The 24,712-nt window shown below is 39.9% G+C and overlaps 1 protein-coding gene and 1 long non-coding RNA gene across 2 annotated transcripts; both read right to left on the reverse strand.

The window, feature by feature from the left end:
• Positions 1-11,443: 11,443 nt before the first annotated feature.
• On the reverse strand, positions 11,444-20,584 carry LOC139835008 (uncharacterized). The gene is made up of 2 exons (XM_071824949.1): positions 19,086-20,584; positions 11,444-12,116 (listed from the first exon to the last, which is right to left on the reverse strand). The coding sequence occupies exons 1-2, from the start codon at positions 20,582-20,584 to the stop codon at positions 11,444-11,446; spliced, it is 2,172 nt and encodes a 723-aa protein (XP_071681050.1).
• Positions 20,585-20,628: 44 nt separating this feature from the next.
• LOC139835710 (uncharacterized) lies at positions 20,629-21,675 on the reverse strand. The gene is made up of 3 exons (XR_011751224.1): positions 21,513-21,675; positions 21,170-21,274; positions 20,629-20,832 (listed from the first exon to the last, which is right to left on the reverse strand). It is a non-coding gene; the product is annotated as an uncharacterized lncRNA (long non-coding RNA).
• Positions 21,676-24,712: the final 3,037 nt, after the last annotated feature.

Below are 24,712 nucleotides of genomic sequence, written 5' to 3' on the forward strand. Positions count from 1 at the left end.
GGTGTTATATACTACACATCTGATCATGATGTTTAGGGATGTCTTACCCAACTATTATATTCAGGCATATAAGGATGTGTATTATGAACACAAAGCTGGATTTTCTTGGATTTTCTTGAATCTTCATTGATTGACTAGATCCATACATGAAGTTTGAATTTGATATGCAAATGCATGTTGCAATATCAAACTCTTACTTGATGTTATAGGTCTAGAGGGTAAAGGTATTCGTGTGAGGAAGTGACGAATTCTGAAGATTTTGAAGATAAGATGAAGGTTCACTTGAAGAAGGAAGTAAAGTTGTGGGAAGTAACCACAATACTCCGAAGGGAGGACCAATCAAAACTCACTTTTATCCTTAATCAAGGAGTACTTCAACATAGAAGTACCATGAAAGTGAGAAAATAGTGAATATGGAGCAGTAGAAGTAGAGCCATATTCATTCTGGAAGAAGGGAATGCAAGTGAAGTCACTTACAATACTATTTTCATAGTATCCACAAGTGGTTATCTTGCAAAACAAACCCTAGAAGCAGGAAAATAGACAAGTGAAGTCGCAGCTGGTATGATAAGACCGCAACTAATATAGGATAATCATGAAGAGAAGGTATGTGAAGTTAGGTATATCTTAACTAAAACTATATAAGTAGCCACAACTGGTAAGTAGATGTTGACTAGAACCATGATATAGCCACAACTGGTATCCAATAAGACACATCTGGTACTAGGTAGTTTGTAGCTGGTACCAGATAGCCCACAGCCTGAACGTTTCTTTATCCTAAAAGAAAGGGGGATTCCGCAGCTAGTATTTCACAGCTGGTATCTCGTAGTTGGTAAATATTTAGTCGGAGGATTCATAATGGATACCCACAACTGTGTGGATACATCACCAAGAATTCTTCGTGAGACTTTAGAAAGGTACAAAATATAAACCAGACTTAAACCAACTACCTAACCTTGGAGTTTAATGATTAGAAGAAAGGAAGTTTGAAGATCATTAGTAAACTCCAAGGGGGAGAGGAAGGCTGAAGGAGAAGTATTAACATATAATATTTGGAGTATGATGGACCAAGAAGAAGGTCTGAACTGAGAGGAAGTCCGATCTTATTTTTATAAGGTTGTTGGGAAGAACCCATATAAAAGTACTCTCAGGAGGTTGTCAGACCAGAAGCCGAGGTTCATATCTCGAGGAAGTAAGGGTTAGACCTTAACTTGAGTGGGTAATTGTAATTAATCGAAACCAAGAGAACTTAAGTAAGTCTTATATAATGAAGTTGGAGGAAGAAGATGTCGAAGGACATGCAAAGCTTAAGAAGGCTTAAGACCGAAGGAGTTTGACCCTACTAAAACGTAAGCCTATTAGAAAGATTCCTTCCATGGAACCTAAAGAAACCAAAGGGAAGATAACTAGTATAAACTAGAAGCCATGATTGGATGGACTAAATGAGTCTAATCCATTCGTAGGTCTAAACAACCAGGACCATGCCTATTGTAAATACCTTACTAAGTACTATTACTTTCGTTATGGTGGTATGGGACAACAATACCCTACCTTAAATAAATCTTTTAGAATTAAGGTTTGGACATCGCAGCTGGTACACCATAGTGCCATATTACATCGCAGCTGGATTACCACAGCTGGTAGAACCAAGCTTTGAGTACCCAAATAGGAAGGTGTCACCACAACCATTAGTAAAGTCCCTTAACACCATAAGATGTCCTAATCCAAGAGTCTTTGAAGAGTAATCCTATAAGCTTAAAGTGTTGGAAGAAATCATAGAATTAAAGGAAGTACCAGTACCAGACATCAGAAGATTCCAGGATGGATCTGGACTAGGGATATAATCAATTATATCTAATGTGATCACCATGGAGTTGAAGGATGGTGATCTGTTCAAGACATTTCAACATTTCGAAACATGAGAGCGTTCGAACTTCGGGACGAAGTTCAGTTTAAGGGGGAGAGGCTGTAATATCCCAGGTTTAGAGGCAACAAAATGAGAGAACACCAAAGTGTGCATTGCATTCATGCATAGAAAATCCGGGGAATTTTCGTGCCTTCAAATAAAACTTACCACAGTAACTGAAGTTTCACTTGACTTGCTGGAATTGAAGTAGATCATCAAGTCAAGCGCTATAAACTTCACTGTGATCTTTGCTAAAACCTTATTTTGGGTAGTAATGATTTGATCTATGGGCTAGATCAAATAGAATTAGTTTTACAACAAACAACACCTTAAGTAAGGATCAACTACAAGATCTTATAAAAGGATCTCAACATGCCATTCCTTACAACAACACATGAATAATTATTCAACCATAAATCAAATAACACAATTAATTAAGAAACTATTCTATACTTATCTTATACATGTTTTCTACTAAATAAATGTTCCTACCATGAGTCACATGGTATATCTTTTCCACTACAATGCTTGAATCCATGTCAAGAACATTCATATTCATTCTTCATTAAACCTTGACCATTCCAACCTTGTTTCTCAACTCATATCATTAAACCTAGAGAAAGGAGAGAGAACCATAATTAACTAATGAATTGTTATGAGACTAATACTTTGATCATTACAAATTGAGTAATGATCATAAACCCTAAGAGTTTAAGTGAGTGTGTTGAGATAAGGATTAAAGAAGAGAGATTAGTGAGGAATAAGTGGATCATGTCTAATGCATGATCTTGCCTTATAAATTGAGATGCTAAGTTAAACCTCTACAAGTGATCCATGGATCTCATTCTTCACATGAAATGATAAGTAACTCATTAGTAGTCAACCAAACCAATACTCATGTCTTGTATAGAGTAGTAGTGATATGGTATTTAAATCTTGCCTATCCAAAAACTTGAGACAAACCTAGCCAATTAGACATAACCAAGCTTATGCTCATACCTAAACCTAGTTGTGTATCACATGGGTGATCATAACTAAAACCCTAAACCATATTTGAATCTCAATCCAAATATTATTTTGGATCATAAGTAGAACCCTGCCATACCTCATGCCTAGTTATACTTCAATTTAGTGAAGCTTATGCAAAACCCTAGTCCTTTCACATAGGATTAGCTCCACATAAAATAATATGTCCTAACTTGTGTATCATTGATCACAAGTATAAACAAAGCCATATATACTTAAGATTAATTGCCATTTGGTAAGTATAGTGAAACTAATATCCAATTCTATTTGGTATTCCAAGTACCTTGTTTAATTGACCAAATGGAGTAGAATTTTATAAAATAGAATCCTCATAAAGGTAGTTGAATTAACTATGGGGAATATAGGATCCATCCTAAATAATTTAGGTCAAAGTTTGATTGATAATTCTAAAGTTCATCTCACAACTCTTCTTAAACTTTAAGAATCATCATCCACATAAAATCATAAACTCAATCTATCCTCATTACTATTTATCTTAAACTCTAGTTATAAATATATATATGTGAACTAGTAATGTTGTTAAGCACATTAGTTAAACCTAATAATGTGAACACCATGCACATGTTATTAATTTTCAAACCAATTGAATATATGTGGTTTCTAAATTAAAGTAATTGAGACAAACATTTAACCCCTATCTATTTGAAATTTATAATATCTCTCACAACAAAACAAGTTTAATCAAAGCTTAAATATTTGTTTGAACAAAACAACTATGCAGTGTATATTCTTATTAAATTCTATTGAGATTGAAAATTGGTAAAACCTGCAGAGCAACATAAAGGTCAGAATTGAATTCAAATAACAAAATAGAAACCAGAATAATAAAACAGAAAATTTTGAAAAGAGAAAAAGTGAGAGAGAGGCTTACCTTTCCAGCCAGCGCCGCAGCCCAGTAGTTGGCCCAGGAGAAGTCCAACACCGCCAGCCCAGCCCACCAACAAAGTGACCCAAAACACCACCACTTACCGTTTCGTCGCTGGCGTCAAACAAAAAGGAGACCGTCGTCTTCCTTCTCTTCTCCACGCTCGACAGCGCAGAGGGGAGCTTCGGCCACGTCCTCGATGGGGATAAGAACGCCGCCGGACGCCAACGAGTCTCTCAGAGCCTCTCCAAAACTTCTCTGCGTCCGAGTATATCCAGAGACGAAGTGATTCGCGCCCGAAACCTAACCGCCGTGTCCGCAGCATCCTGGCCGCCGACGACGAACTGCCGTCGATGCTGAGCTCTCCTTGAGCTATAAAATCACCCCAAGCACCGTAGTAAAACCCTAATTCTTCGCCGCCCTTTCTCATGCTCTATAATCCCCTCAAACCCTCAGTAGAACTAGAACCGTTGCCGGCCAGTTCTCCGGCTAGCCGACGGTAGAAGCCACCCCTTGCTCCGTGAAGCATTCGAGGAGAAGCGCCTGGTCGTGCTGATCACCCTCGAGCAAGGAATCGAAGATTGGAGCCTCCAATCGACGCCATCGACCTTTTCCCTTTCTCCGGCCATCGCCGGGAATGGCGAACTGGAGCTCGTCTCCGACCACCAAAGACCTCGTCGAGCACACCAGCAGCCTCAGGGTGAGCGTGCGCATCTCAGGGACTTTTCTTTTTGTCTCGGCATCACCTCTAGCATTCGATTGATTCATCGCCGCCGTGCGCCTCGCGATTGCTTCTCACCGGAGCAACTCCGGTGACCATTTCGAGGGGGCGCTGCCACCAGTAGATTCACCATCATCTTCTCGTTCGAACGCAACAAGCCGCGTGTCCCGGGAGGCCCTAGATCGCCAGAAACGTTCTCGCCGTCGATCACCGGAGGTTCTCCGGCGAGGTGACGTGGCCAGTGGGGTCTGGTCCTCTTATTGACTTGGTCCAAGCCCAGCTGGCAGCCTACGTGTCCATTGGCCCCACGAGTCAGTCTCTGCGGGTTAGAACCGAACCGGTACGTTTAGTATTTTCATTTATTTCAAATTCCGTAAAAATAATCGAAACTTTACAGAAATAGATTAAATTCATTTCAACTCAGAAAAATATGAATAATATATCAAAATGCTCACAAAAATAAACTCTATTCAAATAAAATATAAAACAAAAATGTGTGTCAAAATAAAATTTCACTTATTTTTAACCTTATTAAATATGCCTTTTCATTTATTTAAAATGCAAATTGAATTCAATAAATAATTAAGTTTCAAAATTAAATTTTAACTATTCAGTAACTAAGTAAAATGTTAAGATTAATTTTATTTACCATAATTGCATTAACTTAAATATTAGTTGTAATTCATAAACCCTAATTTGAAAATTCTAAGTTACTATTTTCTTAAATAATAATAAATCAAGAAAAATACTAAATGCCAATATTAATTTAGTAACTCAAATATTGTGAACTTAAATAATTTTAATTTGCAAGTTATTATTTTTAAAACCTAGTAATAATTGTTAAACCCTTATCTCTGAATTAAACCTAATTAAGAGTTACCCTAATTATTAATTCTTGTGGAAGTTAATGAATGTCAAACCATTACTCATTTTTATTCAAAGTAATTAGTAACCACAACTCTATTATTAATCAGCATTCTAGAAGTTGTACCATAATTTATAAACCCTAGTTTTAATTTAAGAAAGACATTGATCTCATTATTTCATGTATTCATCCATAGTAGTTGCAAACCTAAAACCCTAGGGGTTTAGCCCATGTGATCATAGCCACCTCAACTCTACTTGTAGAACCTTGATAAGTAACCAATAAATGCATAATCATGATCCGCCAACATAGAACCAATTCACATGAGTCATCATTTCATGTCTCTATTTCCAATTTAAAACCTATATGATTCACTAGTATCACCTAGATATAAACCCTAGCTTGATACCACATATTAGCACCATTGATCACCACTACCATATACCACACCATAAGGACCAACCTTAATCATCATAATTTAGTAAAACCATAATGATAAACCCTAATACCAACCTTGTGTAGCAAATCACATTACATGCTCCTATTCAATTAAACCCTACTTAGGAAATGATAAGCCACTTAGCTTAGAAACCATTAGAGACTATTTAGTAAAACAATTATGAAACCATAGTAAACCTAATAGCTAATTTATAGAACCATCTTGATAACCATCCTTTGATATGATGCTTAGAATAAACCATAGTAATAACCCTACCAATACTTGCTATATAGAAACCCAATCCAAATTAAGAACCAACTAGTTCCTATTAGTAAAACTAAAGGAATCCAATAGTAAACCCTAGAAAGCCATAGCACCTATATATAGTAGTTCATATTCTTATTTTAACCTATTCTTCAAAAGTTATTCAAAGTACAAATATCAATCAAACCTTAGAAGTCTAATCCTTCTTTGAAATACTAAATATTTCTTAAACAACATGTTCTTCAAAAGTTATTCTTTTGAAGTATAGTATAAGTGAACATCAACCATGTTCTGTAGAACTAAAATTGACAACTGTTCTTTACATATTAATTCACCACTATTCTTTATGTATATGATTGTTATGATGTCTTATATCACTTGATTATGATGCTAATATAACCAAACCCTAATAAGAACCTTGTTTGAGAACTATTCTAAAAGTGCAACAAACCCTAAAGAAATCTTTACAACTCATCCATCCTAAATCATCGAGGTTAGATTACGCTCGGGACGATTGCATCTCATACTATGCATTATATCATCTTTGCCAGTTCTTTAAACATTGTCCTTACCGGACAATGATGGTATTTCAGCATTTGGAGTTCTCCCGTATCGAAGCTTTTGCCTGCATAATCTTGCAGTCAAGAAAGGCAAGTTCATCGCTTGCTCATGTCATTTGAGTATTTTTACCAAATTACTTGTAAAATACTATACTTATCACTCTTGCATAAAAAGCAAAAGTACTATTTTCATAACTATGAATATGACTATGTGGTGGGCAATGGAACCATGGTATGTGTTGATATGGTGGAGGTTCCATTGCAAGGGTTTATATCCATCTAGGATTAAACAACAAATGTCGTCCAGTGATTCTTGTGCCGTAATACCCGTGTTAACCATAAGATCTGGAGTGGGACGGAATAGTCAATTGTATTTCCACCTCTTGTATATCAACGGATGCGCTTTACCGTAGGCACTTGTATTCCAAAGGGGCAAGCGGCAGGCTGGGGAGGCCCAAAGTCCCCACGGTAGAGACCGTAGGCACTTGTCGCCCGAGGATCAAGCGGCAGGCTGGGGAAGCCCTAAGTCCCCACGGTATTGCGGTCTATGATGGGTTGCATCTCTCGGCGAAGGAGTTCATGGTAGAGACCTGAACTGTTGTCGTGGTCGGGGTCCGTCCCTAAGTGGTGTAAGTGGACCGACGAGGACCCAGGGTCGGAGTTTGCAACAACGGGTGGGTATATGAGGTAGCGGAGGAATATGATTGGCTATGACCTTATACCGGGCCTCACACCAAAGGAAGTGTGGACGAGAACTAGACTCGGTTGGCACCAAGGTTAAGATCTCTTATGGGTAAAGCAACACACCTCTGCAGAGTGTAATGAATTGTGACCTGTCACTCCCTGTTCCGGGTTTGGAACTGCGAACGCTATGGAAAGGAACTCCATGAAGTTCTAGTAAACCGGTGAAGGCTGACGGACATAGTTCTTCTGAATAAAAGCAACCTTTTGAAGAAATGATTATGAAAACTTGCATTGGCCTATGACTTTCTGGTCTGTGGCTGTAGTTAGTGCATGATACACCTATTTCCTAATATGAACTTGCTGAGTACGCTCGTACTCATTCTATCTCGTTTGAACACCCTTCTTAGAGCAATGCACCGAAGGAGAAACTACCGTGGAACTCGAAGACAAAGGAGTCAACTGCAACAAGATGAAGAATCCAATCAAAGAAGTCAATGGAGTCAACTTCTGCATCAGCTGTAATGGAAACCTAGACTAGTAATAGAAGGGAATCTTTTCCCTAATCCTAGCACCTAAGTAGCTAGATTTCTATAGCAAGCCAATTAGTTCTTAAACTTGAGTTAGCTATAAGATAGACTATGAGTCGTTCTTCTGGAGCTTTATTTGAAGTTTTACCTCACTGTAAAGTAGGAGGCTGTGTGGATCTTATGTAAACAGTTCGTGTGTACTTCTATAGACATACCTTGGACTCGCATATGTTTCTGTTGTACCACTCTGAGGGATGTAATATGGGTGGAACGGTGTTTCACTTGTGTTATGTCAACGACTTGTGTATTACACCATGCAGTGGTACGCTGGGTCACCGCAGCATTTTACTGATTCCAACGGTATAGAGTTTGTCGCAAACCGACGTGTAGAACTTAAGGTATGAATTTTACAATACGCGGTTAGAATTCTAGTGGTGTCCGAAAAGTTGTCCGAGAAAATTTCTCGGATGGAAAAACTTTCTACACAAAAGTTGTAGAGAAAATAATTACGAACTTAACAACAGAGAAAACATCTGAAATGGAGCTATAGATCTATTGTTGTGGAATTTAAAGTTTGACATGAGCTAGCACAACCTATTACGAAACTGATGGATCCTACTAGGAATCAGTACACGCGCGTGCCTTTGCTCGTGTCACGGGCGTGTACTATTCGAGTAGATTTAAAACCTATCTAATTCGTGCAATGCTCGCTAGATAGAATCGACTGGTAGTGTTGGCGACTTACAGTGGCCGAGCTGGTCGGCAAGGATGAAGAGGAGAACGACGTTGGCGAGGCGGACATGTACGACGACGTTGATCTGTTGCGCTTCGGGATTGTGCTAGCACGTCCATGATAATGAGATGAATACAGGTACGAGGTCTCTGGTTTCCAGCCGCTCCTTCTGTGTGCGTGGCGTGGCGGTCAACCGGAGGTGTGCCTAACGACGACTTTCGGAAGCTCGGCGTTGCTTCCCTTCGGTGCCAAAGAAAACGAACCAAGGCATCAGAGATTCACATGGTCTAGAGAAAAAAAGGAATACAAAATAACCAGGGCCTGAGTCCCTTGTTATTCGATAAAAACGACGGCGTCGTTACCGTGGCCGGCGGAACAACGGCGACGCGACAAACAGTGATAACAAGGTGCACAACCATGTCCTGGAGGTAGGCCTTGACGAGGAGAATCTCTTGGTGTAGGGAATCGACGAAATGATCACCGAGGACGACGGAATCTAACGATGAACTCGAAGTTGGGGCTGATCTTGACATGGATGGTATGAGCTGTACAGAGGATCTCTCGGAAAAGTTTGAGAACGAAAGAGATGGAGACGAATGAGAGACACATGGTGCTCTGCCTAGTTTGCATTGATATGTTCTGAGGGGAGAGATCGGGAGGTGTATGCCGATGGGTGGCATTCGGTTCACCGTTTGTGTTTCGGAGATTAAGTCCATTAAATATAAAATTTATTCCCTGAACGGATTCCCCATCAAATACTGAGCAGTTTTCGTGTTTAAGTCGAGAAGAAACGGTCATGCAATTGATGGGAAAATTAGAGAGAGGGAGTGACTGCCATTGCTGTACGTTTCTTGAAGGGTTAGGTGAACACGAGGAAGAAGGCGACGAGAGATGGGGGCTGGTTTGGTCAGTTTAGATGGGCCAAGAGAGAAAACGACCCAAAGAAAGAAATAAAAAGAAGAGAGAAAAACTAATGGAGGGAGTCACGGTGGGATGACTTGGGCTTAGTCGTTTCAGCTGCACAGCGTAAGTTGGTCCGATTTGTTTTTTTTTTACTTATTTCTTTTCAAACTTTTAATTTAGGGCTTCAAATGAAGCCAAACGAATTTCTAAACATTTGTAAAAATTAAAATAATATTTTGGGACATTAAGTAACCTATTTATTGTCTATACTGGAAATATAAAAAATAATTTTATGCACTTTAGCCTATATGGCTACATGGCCATTGATAACCAACGTTCATAAGGTTTGTGGCTCACTACACCATGAACCAAATGTTGGGGCACATTATCTGCCGGGAAAGGTGGCATAACATGGCAATTTAACTGCCGGCAAAGAATTTTCCCCGGCTGTTTAGCCTGCCCGCAAAAAAGCTGCCGGCAAAAAATCTTTGCCGGCTGTTTTTCATTTCCCGGCAGTTAGTCTGCCTTCCTAGATATATTTGTGCCGGCAGTTGTACTTCTTTCCTGGCTGGTTGATTGAACGGCCGGTAGATAGATGTGCCGGCTGTTTATACTATTGCCGGCCCCTTACTAGCCCCAAATGTCAGATTTATTGGCTATTGCCAGCAGTTTAACTGCTCTAAAATTGTGTTTAACATTCAGACAAAATTTCTGGTAGATTGTAGCACTAGATAATGCAATTTCCAAAAATGAACATAAACAAGATTCGAGCAATAATTCCACTGACAAGATCCATTCAAGTCTTCAAAAGTACACTGACAAGATTCATTCTCTAGTACATGGTTCATATCTAGGATACAGAGATCAATCAAATTCACTTCTTTAGCAATAGTGCACAAGAACCTAAAATAGCAGTCTTCATCGAAGTGAACAAAAGCATCCAACAAGTACTCATTCCAAATCAGGGATCATCGTCCTTTTGCAGCTACTGCTGAAATAAAATGGGTAACATTAATTTACAGTCATATAACATAAAAGAGATGTTACAGATCATAGATATGAGAAAAATGAAGTGAAATTTTAGAGTTACAGAACATCATGGATTACCTAAGGCTGATCAAGTAATTTCTTTAGAGACAACTAGCTATGCCTGACATATTGACATTTTATAGTACTGATCCAAAACGTACACATGATTGTTTTTGAACATGAAGAGATATGGATTCTGCTTGTTACTCATGCGTTCTGCTTATATTAGTTCTAGATGAATATGGTTCTTTGCTGGGTACACGTACCTGAAATTATGCATAGTCTTTACTGGAAGTCTTTTGAGTCCTAGTCAATTTAACACATTAACACACTCTATATGGATCAGCCGCGTTGGCATGTAATACATGTTCATTTCATAATCACTTCTCTCTGTTTCCTTGCTGCCAGAATATTTTATATACCTGAGTGTTCATTACATCACTTCTCTGTGTTTCCTTACTCCATCTGCTTTAATCACTAGTAAATTTTATTCTGTAACTTTTAGTTATAAATTAGTATGAAAGTAGAGAATCACTGTATATTCTGATATTGCTTAATATTTCAGTTCGTGCGATACACTTGTATGAATGAAGGTGCAGCAATAGTGTCAAGATACTTGGCGAAATTAAAATCTAAAGACTTTGGCAGTAGTAGACAGTGAAATTAACAATCATATGACTTTAGACTATGCAAGCAGCAAGATAAATACAAACACATACTGCCTACTAATTTTATTGTAACATATTGTCGCACCTTACCTCTGTCATTCTTCTAGTGGAGGTGAGGTTGCTTTGCCATCTATTTATGCACCTCCAACTGCATATAAATTGAACAATGTTAAGAAATTTGACTTCACCATTCCAGCAAAAAAAGGAACTTATGAAACATATGCCTACATGCTTATATAACCAGGCAATTGCTGAGTGTCTCAGCTATTTCTTTCTCTAGTTTCTCCATATCACTTATGCAAATGACAGGAGAGTAGATTTTCTTGAAAAATTCACTCACACGGATCAATGCAGCACCGACTCCCTCTGGTAGGGTTTTTCTAACTGCTAGTGGAAGCAATTGCTGCAAAAGAATGTGGCAGTCATGGCTTTTAAGCCCAACAATCTTCTTCTCCTTAACATGGACATTCTTTCGTATATCAGACGCAAGACCATCTCGGAATCTGATTTCTTTGAGAATTTGGCAAAACAGTCTCTTCAGCTCTGGACTCAATGAGTATGGGGCAGAAGGCAAATAAACAGTTTCCTTCTCTACTGGAACAGGATGTAGAGCACCTCTTATTTTATGTTCCTCAAGGTCTCGACGAGAGTTTAAATTATCTTTGGTTTTTCGGTCAACGCCTAGAAGTGTGTTAACGATGTTATCACAAACATTCTTTTCGATGTGCATGGCATCAATATTATGAGGTTGCAGCAAATCTTTCCAATATCTCAACCTAAACCAGATGGATCTCCTTTTGAAAATTTGTGGTGGATCACCACGTTTCCGTTTGTTTGTGGGGGGTTTTCCAGAAGGGTCCTTTCCAAATACAGTTTTCATATTTTCTGTAAGGGCGTCCACTTCTCTCTGATGAACCACAAGTATAGGGGATCGCAACAGTCTTCGAGGGAAGTAAAACCCAAATTTATTGATTCGACACAAGGGGAGGTAAAGAATACTTATAAGTCTTAACAACTGAGTTGTCAATTCAATTTGCACTGGAAAAGCACTAGCAACAAGGGTGATGTGAAAGTAGCGATAATATGAGAGCAAGAGTAACAAGAATAACAGCAGCAGTAATAGCAATATGAGAGCAATGGCACCAGAAGATAGTTGATACTACTTCCAATGACATGTAGAACAAGTATATTATGATGAGATATGGACCGGGGTTCCCAGCGATCTACACTAGTGGTAACTCTCCAATAAGGAACAAGTGTTGGGTGAACAAATTACAGTTGGGCAATTGATAGGAATCAAAGCATTAAGAAAGAACATCAGGCTTATTAATTATGTAGGCATGTTTTCCGTATATAGTCGTACGTGCTCGCAATGAGAAACTTGCACAACATCTTTTGTCCTACCAGCCGGTGGCAGCCGGGCCTCAAGGGAAACTACTGGATATTAAGGTACTCCTTTTAATAGAGTACCGGAGCAAAGCATTAACACACCGTGAAAACATGTGATCCTCACATCATTACCATCCCCTCCGGTTGTCCCGATTTCTGTCACTTCGGGGCCTTTGGTTCCGGACAGCGACATGTGCATACAACTTGTAGATACAATCTAAGCAATAAGTATAGAGCTCAAATCTAAGATCATGCCACTCGGGCCCTAGTTACAAGCATTAAGCATAACAAGATTGCAGCAACAATAACTTCACAAACTTTATAGATAGACTAATCATAATGTATCATCCATCGGATCCCAACAAACACAACACCGATTACATCAGATGAATCTCAATCATGTAAGGCAGCTCATGAGACCATTGTATTGAAGTACATGGGGGAGAGTATACCGACATAGCTACAGCTAGAACCCGTAGTCCATGGGGGAACTACTCACGGAGCATGATGGAGGCGGTGGCATTGATGGAGATGGCTTCCGGGGGCACTTCCCCGTCCCGGCAGGGTGCCGGGACAGAGTTCTGTCCCCCGAATTGGAGTTTCGCGACGGTGGCGGCGCCCCTGGAGTCTTTCTGGAGTTTCGTCAATTGGTACTGCGTTTTTAGCTCGAAAGGGATTTTATAGGCGAAGAGGCGGCGCAGGGGGGCACCTGGGGGCGCCACACCATAGGCCGGCGCGGGCCCAGGCCAGGCTGCGCCACCTTATGGTCTGATGGCCCTCTGGCCCCTCTCCGACTCTTCTTCGGTGTTCTGGATGCTTCCGGGAAAAATAGGAGGTTTGGCGTTGATTTCGTCCAATTCCGAGAATATTGCCCGAACAGCCTTTCTGGAACCAAAAACAGCAGAAAACAGGAACTGGCACTGTGGCATCTCGTTAATAGGTTAGTTCCGGAAAACACATGAAATCATCATAAAGTGCAAGCAAAACATGTAAGTATTGTCATAAAACAAGCATGGAACGACAGAAATTATTGATACGTCGGAGGCGTATCAGCATCCCCAAGCTTAGTTCCTGCTCGTCCCGAGCAGGTAAACGATAAAAAGAATAATTTCTGTAGTGACATGCTACTTACATAACCTTGATCATACTATTACAAAGCATATGAAATGAATGAAGTGACTCAAGGCAATGATCTATAGTTGCTAACAAGTAGATAACATATAGCAAAACTTTTCATGAAGAGTACTTTCAAGACAAGCATCAAAATTCTTGCATAAGAGTTAACTCATAAAGCAATAAATTCAAAGTAAAGGCATCGAAGCAACACAAAGGAAGATATAAGTTTCAGCGGTTGCTTTCAACTTTCAACATGCATATCTCATGGATAATTGTCAACATAAAGTAATATGATGAATGCAAATATGCAAGTATGTAAGAATCAATGCACAGTTGACACAAGTGTTTGCTTCTAAGATGGGAGGAATTAGGTAACTGACTCAACATAAAAGTAAAAGAATGGCCCTTCTACGAGGGAAGCATCGATTGCTATATTTGTGCTAGAGCTTTGGTTTTGAAAACATATAGAGAGCATAAAAGTAAAGTTTTGAGAGGTGTTTGTTGTTGTCAACGAATGGTAATGGGTACACTAACTACCTTGCCAACCGGACTTTCAAGAGCGGCTCCCATGAATTTTTATTTTTGGGTGGCACTCCTTCCAACCTTTCTTTCACAAACCATGGCTAACCGAATCCTCGGGTGCCTGCCAACAATCTCATACCATGAAGGAGTGCCTTTTTATTTTAGTTTTATTATGATGATGACACTCCTCCCAACCTTTGCTTACACAAGCCACTAGTCCATTGGTGAAAGTTGCCCAACAAGATTGAAAGATAAAACACCACATACTTCCTCATGAGCTATAAAACATTGACACAAATCAGAGGTGATAAATTTTGAATTGTTTAAAGGTAGCACTCAAGCAATTTACTTTGGAATGGCAGGAAATACCACATAGTAGGTAGGTATGGTGGACACAAATGGCATAGTTTTTGGCTCAAGGTTTTGGATGCACGAGAAGTATTCCCTCTCAGTACAAGGCTTAGGCTAGCAAGGTTGTTTGAAGCAAACACAAGTATGAACCAGTACAGCAAAACTTACATAAGAACATATTGCAAGCATTATAATACTCTACACTGTCTTCCTTGTTGCTCAAACACTTTACCAGAAAATATCTAGACCTTAAGAGAGATCAATTATGCAAACCAATTTCAACAAGCTTTACGGTAGTTCTCCACTAATAGGTTTAAACCACATGAAAAAAACTTAATCTATTTGAGAGCTCAAAACAATTGCCAAGTGTCAAATTATCCAAGACATTATGAGGCATTTTCTGTTTCCAACCAAATAATAATAAGTGCTATAGCTTCCAACTTTTATCATTGAACATTAAAAGTAAAACGAATAACAAGTGTTCATATGAAAAAGCGGAGCGTGTCTCTCTCCCAAACAAGGATTGCTAGGATCCGAATTTATTCAAACAAACAAAACGAAAATAAACACACAGACGCTCCAAGTAAAGCACATATGATGTGACCGAATAAAAATATAGTTTCAGGGGAGGAACCTGATAAGTTGATGAAGAAGGGGATGCCTTGGGCATCCCCAAGCTTAGACGCTTGAGTCTTCTTGAAATATGCAGGGATGAACCATCGGGGCATCCCCAAGCTTAGACTTTTCACTCTTCTTGACCATATATCATCCTCCTCTCTTGACCCTTGAAAACTTCCTTCACAACAAACTTCTCATAAACTTCATTAGAGGGGTTAGTACTCAAAAAATTTGAATCCACCTTGGTCCTGTAGTGGCACATTGCAAGAACTCAATAAAACATTAGCTACAGCTCTCTACGTCTAGAAAAGCTCGCTTAAAGTCCACAAGAGACAATGCAAAAAAATAGAGACAGAATCTGCCAAAACAGAACAGCCAGTAAAGACGAATTTTAATAAAATACTTCCGTTGCTCAAATCAGAAAACTCAAAACTAATGAAAGTTGCGTACATATCTGAGGAACACGCACATAAATTGGCATATTTTTCTGATTTTTTATACAGAGAAAACAGCCCAGATTCGTGACAGATAGAAATCTGTTTCTGCGCAGAAATCCAAATCTAGTATCAACCTTCGATTAGAGGCTTCACTTGGCACAACAAAACACAAAACTAAGATAAGGAGAGGTTGCTACAGTAGTAAACAACTTCCAAGACACAAATATAAAACAAATTACTGTAGCAAAATAACACATGGGTTATCTCCCAAGAAGTTGCTTTCTTTATAGCCATTAAGATGGGCTCAGCAGTTTTGATGATGCACTCGCAAGAAATAGTATTTGAAGCAAAAGAGAGCATCAAGAGGCAAATCCAAAACAAATTTAAGCCTAACATGCTTCCTATGCAAAGGAATCTTGTACACAAATAAATTCATGAAGAACAAAGTGACAAGCATAAGAAGATAAAACAAGAATAACTTTGAAATTTTAAGCATATAGAGAGGTGTTTTAGTACCATGCAAATTTCTACAACCATATTTTCCTCTCTCATAATAATTTTCAGTAGCTTCATGAATAAACTCAACAATATAACTCTCGCATGCAGCATACTTTTCGTGATCCACAAACATATAATTTTTATCAAGCTCAAAAATAGTGGAATTAAAACTTTCAAACTCACTTTTATCAATAATATGACAAGATGATCGATCAATCTCAAGAGATATGGGACACATAGATAAAGTCAAGAACTCTCCAATCCCATTTTCATTAGTAGTACAATTAATATTATCAAGTAACATAGGACCATCATCTAAAGATTTATCATAAACATTTGCCAAGCAAAATTCTTTAGTACCATGCATTTCGACATCAGGCACAAACAAAGCATTATCATAAGATTTATCAAAGTAGCATGGATTATCATAAATAACAGTAGCATAATTATTCTCATAAGTTTTACTTATAGGTAATATTTCAAGAGAATCCACAGGAACATAACATTCAACCTCTTTCGGTAAGCATGGAGGACAATCAAATAGTGTAAGAGATAAAGAGTTACTCTCATTAGAAGGTTGGCATGGGTAGCTAATCCATTCTTCCTCCTTTTGTTCGTCGCTCTCCTCTTCTTTTTCATCCAATGAGCTTTCAGGTTCATCAGTTTCTTCTTCCACCGGTTCCTGCAAATTGCGAGTGCATTCTTGTGCATTAATGTGTATCTCTTTATAATCAAGGATATAAGGATTCCTACTGTAGCATTCTATGCAAGAATTAAGGATAGTAGAGACATAATCTTTAAGGTCTTTACAAATAGCACAAGTTTCATAATTCTCAACCATGAAGGATTCTATCTCGGAGGCTCCCATAAATAAGACAAATTGTTCTACCTCTTCGAACCCATAATGAATATAGCAATTCCGGTTATAGTTCTTAATAAAAAATTCCTCACTAAAGCCACATTGAAATTTAAGATGTTTAGTATCCTGTTGAGAGCAACAGTTTATATCATGGCGTCTAAGCAAGATTCTAGCAATTGTATTTAATTTCTCTATCATAGCACTCATTATTTTACCAGTTCTTGATTCTCTATAATTATTATAACATTCTATAAGCTCCAAGTAGGTTGTAGGTTCTCCCATAACAACAGTTTTTAATTTTTTTGGTTTTTCAAATTTTTATGGATTTTTGGGTATATGAGACAAATAAAACAAGACAAAAATAAACTAAGCAAAAGTAAACTACGCAAAATAATACTAGACAGAAATAAACTAAGCACAAATAAACTAGACAAAAGTAAACTAAGCAAAATAAAATAAAGCAAAATAAAAACAGAGAGAGAGGTAGAGTGTACTCCCCAGGTGAACTTATGAGTAGAGCTATGCCTCCCCGGCAACGGCGCCAGAAAACAGTCTTGATGACCCACAAGTATAGGGGATCGCAACAGTCTTCGAGGGAAGTAAAACCCAAATTTATTGATTCGACACAAGGGGAGGTAAATAATACTTATAAGTCTTAACAACTGAGTTGTCAATTCAGCTGCACCTGGAAAAGCACTAGCAACAAGGGTGATGTGAAAGTAGCAGTAATATGAGAGCAGTAATGTGATAACACGACGATAATAGCAATATGAGAGCAATGGCACCAGAAGATAGTTGATACTACTTCCAATGACATGTAGAACAAGTATATTATGATGAGATATGGATCGGGGTTCCCAGCGATCTACACTAGTGGTAACTCTCCAATAAGGAACAAGTGTTGGGTAAACAAATTACAGTTGGGCAATTGATAGGAATCAAAGCATTAAGAAAGAACATCAGGCTTATTAATTATGTAGGCATGTTTTCCGTATATAGTCGTACGTGCTCGCAATGAGAAACTTGCACAACATCTTTTGTCCTACCAGCCGGTGGCAGCCGGGCCTCAAGGGAAACTACTGGATATTAAGGTACTCCTTTTAATAGAGTACCGGAGCAAAGCATTAACACACCGTGAAAACATGTGATCCTCACATCACTACCATCCCCTCCGGTTGTCCCGATTTCTGTCACTTCGGGGCCTTTGGTTCCGGACAGCGACATGTGCATACAACTTGTAGATACAATCTAAGCAATAAGTATAGAGCTCAAATCTAAGATCATGCCACTCGGGCCCTAGTGACAAGCATTAAGCATAACAAGATTGCAGCAACAATAACTTCACAAACTTTATAGATAGACTAATCATAATGTATCATCCATCGGATCCCAACAAACACAACACCGATTACATCAGATGAATCTCAATCATGTAAGGCAGCTCATGAGACCATTGTATTGAAGTACATGGGGGAGAGTATACCGACATAGCTACAGCTAGAACCCGTAGTCCATGGGGGAACTACTCACGGAGCATGTTGGAGGCGGTGGCGTTGATGGAGATGGCTTCCGGGGGCACTTCCCCGTCCCGGCAGGGTGCCGGGACAGAGTTCTGTCCCCCGAATTGGAGTTTCGTGACGGTGGCGGCGCCCCTGGAGTCTTTCTGGAGTTTCGTCAATTGGTACTGCGTTTTTAGGTCGAAAGGGATTTTATAGGCGAAGAGGCGGCGCAGGGGGGCACCTGGGGGCGCCACACCATAGGCCGGCGCGGGCCCAGGCCAGGCCGTGCCGCCTTATGGTCTGGTGGCCCTCTGGCCCCTCTCCGACTCTTCTTCGGTGTTCTGGATGCTTCCGGGAAAAATAGGAGGTTTGGCGTTGATTTCGTCCAATTCCGAGAATATTGCCCGAACAGCCTTTCTGGAACCAAAAACAGCAGAAAACAGGAACTGGCACTATGGCATCTCGTTAATAGGTTAGTTCCGGAAAACACATGAAATCATCATAAAGTGCAAGCAAAACATGTAAGTATTGTCATAAAACAAGCATGGAATGACAGAAATTATGGATACGTCGGAGGCGTATCACTCTCCTGTAAGTGGTTCAGGAGCAGTCCTAGTTTCCACCTTGCCATCAAAGAAGTCCTTATCTACTGTTCTAAATCGGTGATTTTCATCTAAGAACCTATGGTGACTCATGTAGCAGGTTTTGTTGCCTTTCATCAACCAAAGAGAGCAAGTGGGAGAATGGCACTTTGGACAGCCATATTCACCCGAGGTGACACAACCAGCTATAGTAGCTAAACCTGGGAGATCACTAATAGTGGAATGAACAGCTGCATGCAATTGGAAGCATTCAGATTTGGAGGCATCATAAGTTCTAATTCCCTCCTCAAAAAGTGAATGAAGGTCATCAATAAGTGGCTCAAGGAAAACATCTATATCTCTTCCAGGTGACTTAGGGCCAGGAATTAATAATGAGAGGATGAAATTTGGTTGCTTCATGCATAACCAAGGAGGTAGATTCACTGGAATCGCAATAACAGGCCAGATGCTGTAGGCACAATTCATTGATCTAAATGGATTGAATCCGTCTGTTGCTATAATCAACCTAATGTTGCGAGAATCTGAATAAAAATCTTTATGCTCATTATCAAAATGCTTCCAAGCCGGTGAATCTGCAGGATGCCTTAGAAAGCCATCTTTTGTACGCCCTTCATCATGCCATCTGCAATCTGTTGCACACTTGGCTGATATGAACAATCGCTGCAGCCTCTTTGCTATTGGGAAATAACGAAGAACTTTTCTAGGGACTTTGTGTGCATTTCTCCCATTAGGTTTCTTCTTTTCAGATTTCCAGCGAGAGGTATTGCATTTCGGATAGCTATCAGCTTTTTCATACTGCTTCCAATACAAAATGCAGTCATTGTAACAGGCATGGATGCTAACATAATTAAGGCTAAGACATTTTATCATTTTCTTAGCCTCATAGAAGTTTTTAGGTAGTTTCGCTTGAGGGAAGGCCTCTTTTAGCAATGCTAACTGCATATCAAAACTCTTATCAGTCCAACCTCCAAGAGCTTTGTTGTGGAGCATCCTAACAATGAATCGCAACTTTGAGAAAGAGGTGCAGCCTGGAAAGAGCTCTTCAGCTGCGTCACCTACTAATTGCTTAAAAGGGTTATTTGGATTGTATTGGTCACTAGGATCAGCCTCATCATCACTATCACTCAAATCGCCAAATTCGTGTCTCATATCTCTAATCAGTTCACCCATCTCAACTAATTCTTCTAACTCATCCATCTCCTCACATTCATCACATTCTACATTAACATCACTATTTGGTGGATACAAGTATGATGCCTCCCCATGATATTCCCAGCTTCTATAGCTAGTCACAAACCCATCACATACCAAGTGCACCTGGACATCAGTAGCTTCTAGCCAAGAACAATTCACGCACTTTCTGCAAGGGCATAATATAGTGTTCCCTTTTGCTGAATGGGTAAAAGCAAACTGAATAAATCCTTTAACCCCATTAATGAATGTTTCGGTGTTCCTATCAGCATCCATCCAGCTTTTATCCATTTCTATAATAGTTATTTAAATAACCCCTAAGACAAATAAAAAATATTAAGAGACAACAAATTTTGCACACGATGGAATAGAAGTGCATACAGCCAAGGAACCGAAGTGACTTACTTGTCTTAGGTCAAGCTCAGGCCAATAGTGTCCAATCCACTTCTATCCCCACTCCACTAGGTATGCTAACCAAAGAATTGACCAACTTGTCCGACCGTCAACTCCTCCACTGCGCTACTTGAATTGAATATACCCTTGTGCATGTAAAACAAAACAATATAGTGCAAATGTTACTCATTAAATACTTGCAAACTAATCAATCACCGTACTACAATAATTCCTAAATTCAGTTTAAAGTGGAGTATATTTGTCAATATCATCCTTTTTCTAGACCAAGTTCACGTCTGTAGCTATCCTAGTTTTATATGCCAATCTGCATCTTAACTGATGTGACAAAAAAACTGAGCAGATTGATGTCAGGTGATTAACCAAAGCATCAGAGTAATCTTCTAGATGAAAAAATTAACAATGCAGCAGCAAAATACACAACGAGGCTATGCTTGTCGAAGTCCAAAATCCCAGAAATACTACCTGATGTCAGGTCACCGTGAAAGGCAGTTCACCAGCAGTGTATCTCCTTGAGTACTTGCAGATGGAGAAGGGGCAGGCTCGACTCTGGGAAGCTTCGCTGGATTCCTAGCATGTCACAAAGAAAGACAAACATGTCAAGCCGCCATGCGCAACTAAACAGAACAGAAAGAAGAAGAAAAAGGTAGGGCAAGGGAGTTGGCAGATGCGCCAGCGGCTCTATCACCACTGAAGGCGGGGTGGAGACGTGGTAGGATCTGGGGATGGAGTAGGCTCCCGCACGGGAAGAAGAAGGGGCATGGAGAAGGGCGAGGTGGTCTGCAAATGCAGCAGAGCCCATGCTTACCGAGGGGGTGGGTCGAGGTGGAGAAGGCGTCGATGGTTGGGGCTCTGGCGTAGAGGGATGGCTGGTTGTCGTCTTGGCGACGCTTGCTCGACGGCGCTTACTCCGGCGACGCGGGGCGGGAGCTTCAGCGCGCGACGGGCTAGTGCGGCGGCGTGGGGCGGGAGCTTTGATGCGCCTGGTATGGCGCCACAGGGCAGTATCTTCGATGTGCGACGAGCTGGTGCGGCGGTGCGAGACGGGAGCTCCGGTGCGCAAACGATCTGGTGGCGGCGGCGCGGGCGGTGATTGGGGAATTTGGGGATTTGGTTTTAGGGATTTTGAGGGTAAGGGGGCAAGATAGACCCGGTACACCCGCCAAAGTCTGAAATATTTTCATTTTAGGCGCGTGACATGTCTACCACATGCGCCAAAACTTTTCGCCACCTCGTCGCTACATGTGCCGGCTGTTGTGAGAGACTTGTGCCGGCTGTTTATTTCTCCCGGCTGTTAAGTCGCCCTCTAAAGTAGATCTTTCCCGGCTGTTCTTAGCCCTAAAATTTTGTTCATGGTGTAGTGGATGTTCTCTTAAAAAAACATATATGATTGCAAAACCTTTAAAATAGAAATAGGTTTGGTTTGGAATATTTTTAAATTAAAAGGTTGTGAAAATTATATTTTGGAAAATACTTCAAAAAGTTTTATTTCCTTGGGAAATTTCAACAATGACAAACAAACAAACACTCGCTTTATTTTATTTTCACATTCAAAAAATTTGGGATGTGACAGACTACCACCCTTAAAAGAAATCTCGTCCCCGAGATTTGAAGAGGCTAGAAAGAAAAATGGGTTTGGGATATGTTGGGGTGGCTACCACCCTTAAAATAAACTTTTGTAGCTAGACTAGGTCTTGGGTTCATGTTGGGTTCATCCTAGATATGACTTGGCATTGGGTCATCTCTTGAAATATGTATGGTTTCTGACCTCCAATAGGAGTTGTTTACTTATAGTGAACAACATATATCTTCAAGGTGAGTCCAGTAGGTTTCCTTACTTGTCGAGATGTCGCCAACGGTCTTCCACTATTCTTCAGCTAGAGGTTGGACCTTCAAACTAAACATAGTTCTACGTTTGGCAACGCTTGCCATACTATAAGGGTATAATATTTTCCACCCTAAGGGTTAGGCTTAATCATCGACATCTCTTTTGCAGGTATGTCTATCTAGATTCGCAAAGTCAACATTACGAAAGAGAATAATAAGAGTAGTAGGAATGGTGATCAATCCATCCTGCATCCAGATCATTACTTCACATTTGATTTATTCAATCTCGAATTCTAACACTTGGACAACCTCTCAAGTTTGACAAAATTTCCTTGGAGAATTGAATCAATGTTTCAATCCCCATTATTAAACTGTTGTGAAAACATTTCTAGTGATCCTTAACTAGGGTTTTGCGTATCTCACACTCTTCGTTTGTTCATGTTGATAAGGAACATGAGGGTTGGTTTGCTAAGGTTTTCTTCATGACGATTTGTCAAGAAGCACTTGTTGGATTGGGTATAGATGAGAATAGATAGAAAGATTCTAAAGAAGATTCCTACCCAAACACAACAGATCAAAGCAATTCAGCAAACAACAATCATCTAACAAACATCAAATAACATGGTTCAAACACAAACAAACTAGTATGGTCATACCACAATTTGGTAAGATCATTACTTTCTTATGCTATCGTTGTTTCAAAAAGAGAACTAATGGTGGTCCGCTCTATTTCTATCTCGATTGCTCCAAGTTCCTCTTTTACTTCCGAATTGCTTCTAGGTATTGTGGAGTCTAGAGAGAAGTCTTTCTTCAAGTCCTCTGTTGGTCTTCAATGTAGTGAACCATGATGAATTGAGGAAATAACATATGAGGTATCGGTCTTTGTGCTTCAGTCTCTTGGGCATCAGTGGTCTGTTCTTGATCGTTTCCATGGGGTAGATCATCTAAGGAAAGAGGAAAACATTTTTGAGGATGGAGTAGGTGAGAATACTAGAAGTTCACAAGGCAACCATCTTTTTAATAGAAATAGGATTAGATAAAATTTTCATCCTATGGTCTTCCTATTTCTAATCCAATCCTAGGGTCACGAACCTACTGTCAACACAATGCTCTGATACCATCTGTAGCGACCTCACCTTTTAAGGTGCCGATCTCTGTGTGTATCTGTGCTAGTCCCTGGATCAATCGCTAGCACACACAGTACAAGATGTAATACCAAGAAATAAAGGTCTTTATTACATCGTATGATCCAGAAATTACATAATGTATTACAAATTGCATAGCACAAGGCTAGCATATCATCAGAGTTTCACAACGAACAAACATAGACAGCATGGAGTCCTTCATCTTCATGTGCCATAGGCGAGCATGTTGAGGATAGACTCGTAACCCTAACCATCGTAACTCACTCGTCTTTTAAAACATCTGCAACATGAAACGTTACAGCCACGAATGGTCAATACTTTGAATGTATTGGCAAGATGACACTATAGTGGACTCAAATGGCAACCTAACACTTAAGTGCACATTTGGCTGGTAGAGCTCAGGCATAATTTGCATAAAGCCAATTTTTCCCTATCATTTATCAAAACATTTTCTTTCAATCTAATTAGCAGTAACATTGGTAAAACCCCAATGTACCAAATTATGATAACATTGGTAAAGCCCCAATGTACCTTCCTACCCTTGTTCACCCATCAAATTTTATTTAAGAAATTGGGATGAGGAGATCTTCGAACAAGTACTTGTCAGTTCGCTCAAGTTGTCCATAACCGGGGACACGGCTAAGTACTTACATTTACACTCTGCAGAGGTTGTACACCTTTACCCACATGGCCAGGTCAATCCTTCTACCTCGATGCACATTTTGCTCAAAGGACAGGTGCAGACCGTGGCCGAGACCTTCTGTGTGTAATCACCCGAACCATTCCCTAAGGGCCCCGTTCCACCTACAGTATCCCTCTACCACCACCTGGCCCCTAGGATCCGGGTTCATACAACATACTTTGTCAAGCCAGAGCCATAGTAGCATGTGGTTGTACGGAAAGCTAATGAGCAAGATTTGTCTACAATCTCTTTAAGCCTGGGTGACTTTCCGCAAGTGTGCACTAGCACCAGGGTCTTGCCCCCTGATACAGCCACCCTCTCCATAACTCCACCATTCACCCAGGTAATTCATTA

The sequence above is a fragment of the Lolium perenne genome, chromosome 1, assembly GCF_019359855.2.
Source record: "Lolium perenne isolate Kyuss_39 chromosome 1, Kyuss_2.0, whole genome shotgun sequence".
Taxonomy (NCBI): domain Eukaryota; kingdom Viridiplantae; phylum Streptophyta; class Magnoliopsida; order Poales; family Poaceae; genus Lolium; species Lolium perenne.